The sequence below is a fragment of the Propithecus coquereli genome, unplaced genomic scaffold (genome assembly GCF_000956105.1).
Source record: "Propithecus coquereli isolate 6110/MARCELLA unplaced genomic scaffold, Pcoq_1.0 Scaffold89, whole genome shotgun sequence".
NCBI classification, from domain to species: Eukaryota; Metazoa; Chordata; class Mammalia; order Primates; family Indriidae; genus Propithecus; species Propithecus coquereli.
Genome location: NW_012155173.1, coordinates 1,273,158 through 1,274,353, shown reverse-complemented (window position 1 = coordinate 1,274,353; position 1,196 = coordinate 1,273,158). Strand labels below are relative to the sequence as shown.

The following is a 1,196-nucleotide window of genomic DNA, read 5'->3' as shown; positions in this document are numbered from 1 at the left end:
TCCAGATAATTTCTTTCTATTTTTAGTAGAGACGGGGTCTCGCTCTTGCTCAGGCTGGTCTCGAACTCCTGACCTTGAGCGATCCACCTGCCTCAGCCTCCCAGAGTGCTAGGATTACAGGTATGAGCCGCCACGCCCGGCCCTTTGTACCCCTTAATGAACTAAGTTCAATAGTTACAATATATGCCAAATTAGTAAAATCTTGAAAGCTTACCTGGGCTCCAACTAACTGGAGAAGTGCAAAGTTGACAGGAAGCACATCAATGTCTGTGTTGATGGCAGTCTGGTCAAAAGGACAAGCTTTTCGGTGAAGTTTATTCAAGCAGGTCTTGCAAACAGTGTGTGAACAACCTAAACTGATGGGTTTGTGCACATTCTCATCAAATTCATTATAGCAGATTGGACAGGACAGAAATTCTGTCCATTGAGCTGCCTGCACAGGCATTGTGGAAGCTGGATGCTCGGGTTAGCAGTCTAGCAGATCATTATTTTGCTGTGTAGTGTTTTGTAAGCTGGAAATGGACAAAAGTAAGAATGAACCACATAAGCATCATCCACCTTTCAAGAGTTAACTCCTACAGTCAACCACCATAGCTTCAGAACTTAAAACACTTCTTAATAATGTTTTTATGCTTTAGATATCTTTTTTCAAAAAACCTATTTGCTGAATTAATTACATTTCTGCAATTTTGCCCAGAAACAAAAAGGAAACACCTAACTTAAAAGTGTTCCTTTTAACTAAACTGTATTTACATTGGGTGTTCATATAACCATCATCAAAGCTTTTATGTATTTTTCTTAATGAGCATATTAAATAAGCAGATTAACTTTCACATTTTCTGTTGTTTTTTTTTTTAAAAAAGGTTTCCCCAAGCTGGGTTGGGTGCCTCATGATTGTAATCCTAGCACTTTGGGAAGCCGAGGAAGGAGGATCGCTTGAGGTCAGGAGGTCGAGACCAGCCTGAGCAAGAGTGAAAACCTGTATCCACAAAAAATAGAAAAATTAGCCAGGTGTGGTGGTGCACACCTGTAGTCCCAGCTACTCAGCAGGCTGAGGCAGGAGGATCACTAGAGCCCAGGAGTTTCAGGTTGCAGTGAGCTATGATCACACCACTGAACTCTAGCCAGGGCAACAAAGCGAGACCTTGTCTCCAAAAAAAAGAAAAAAAAAAAAGTGTTTCCCTTGGATAATCACT

At 41.2% G+C, this 1,196-nt stretch overlaps 1 protein-coding gene across 1 annotated transcript in view; it reads right to left on the bottom strand.

Annotated features, from left to right (window-relative positions):
• The window catches only part of RC3H2 (ring finger and CCCH-type domains 2), a 45,776-nt gene extending 45,264 nt beyond the window's left edge, over positions 1–512 (bottom strand). Inside the window, exon 1 of the mRNA XM_012664377.1 lies at positions 215–512. Within this exon, the coding sequence (XP_012519831.1) occupies positions 215–445 (231 nt within the window). The 5' untranslated portion in view covers positions 446–512. The remainder of the gene's footprint in view (positions 1–214) is intronic.
• Between the last annotated feature and the right edge of the window lie 684 nt (positions 513–1,196).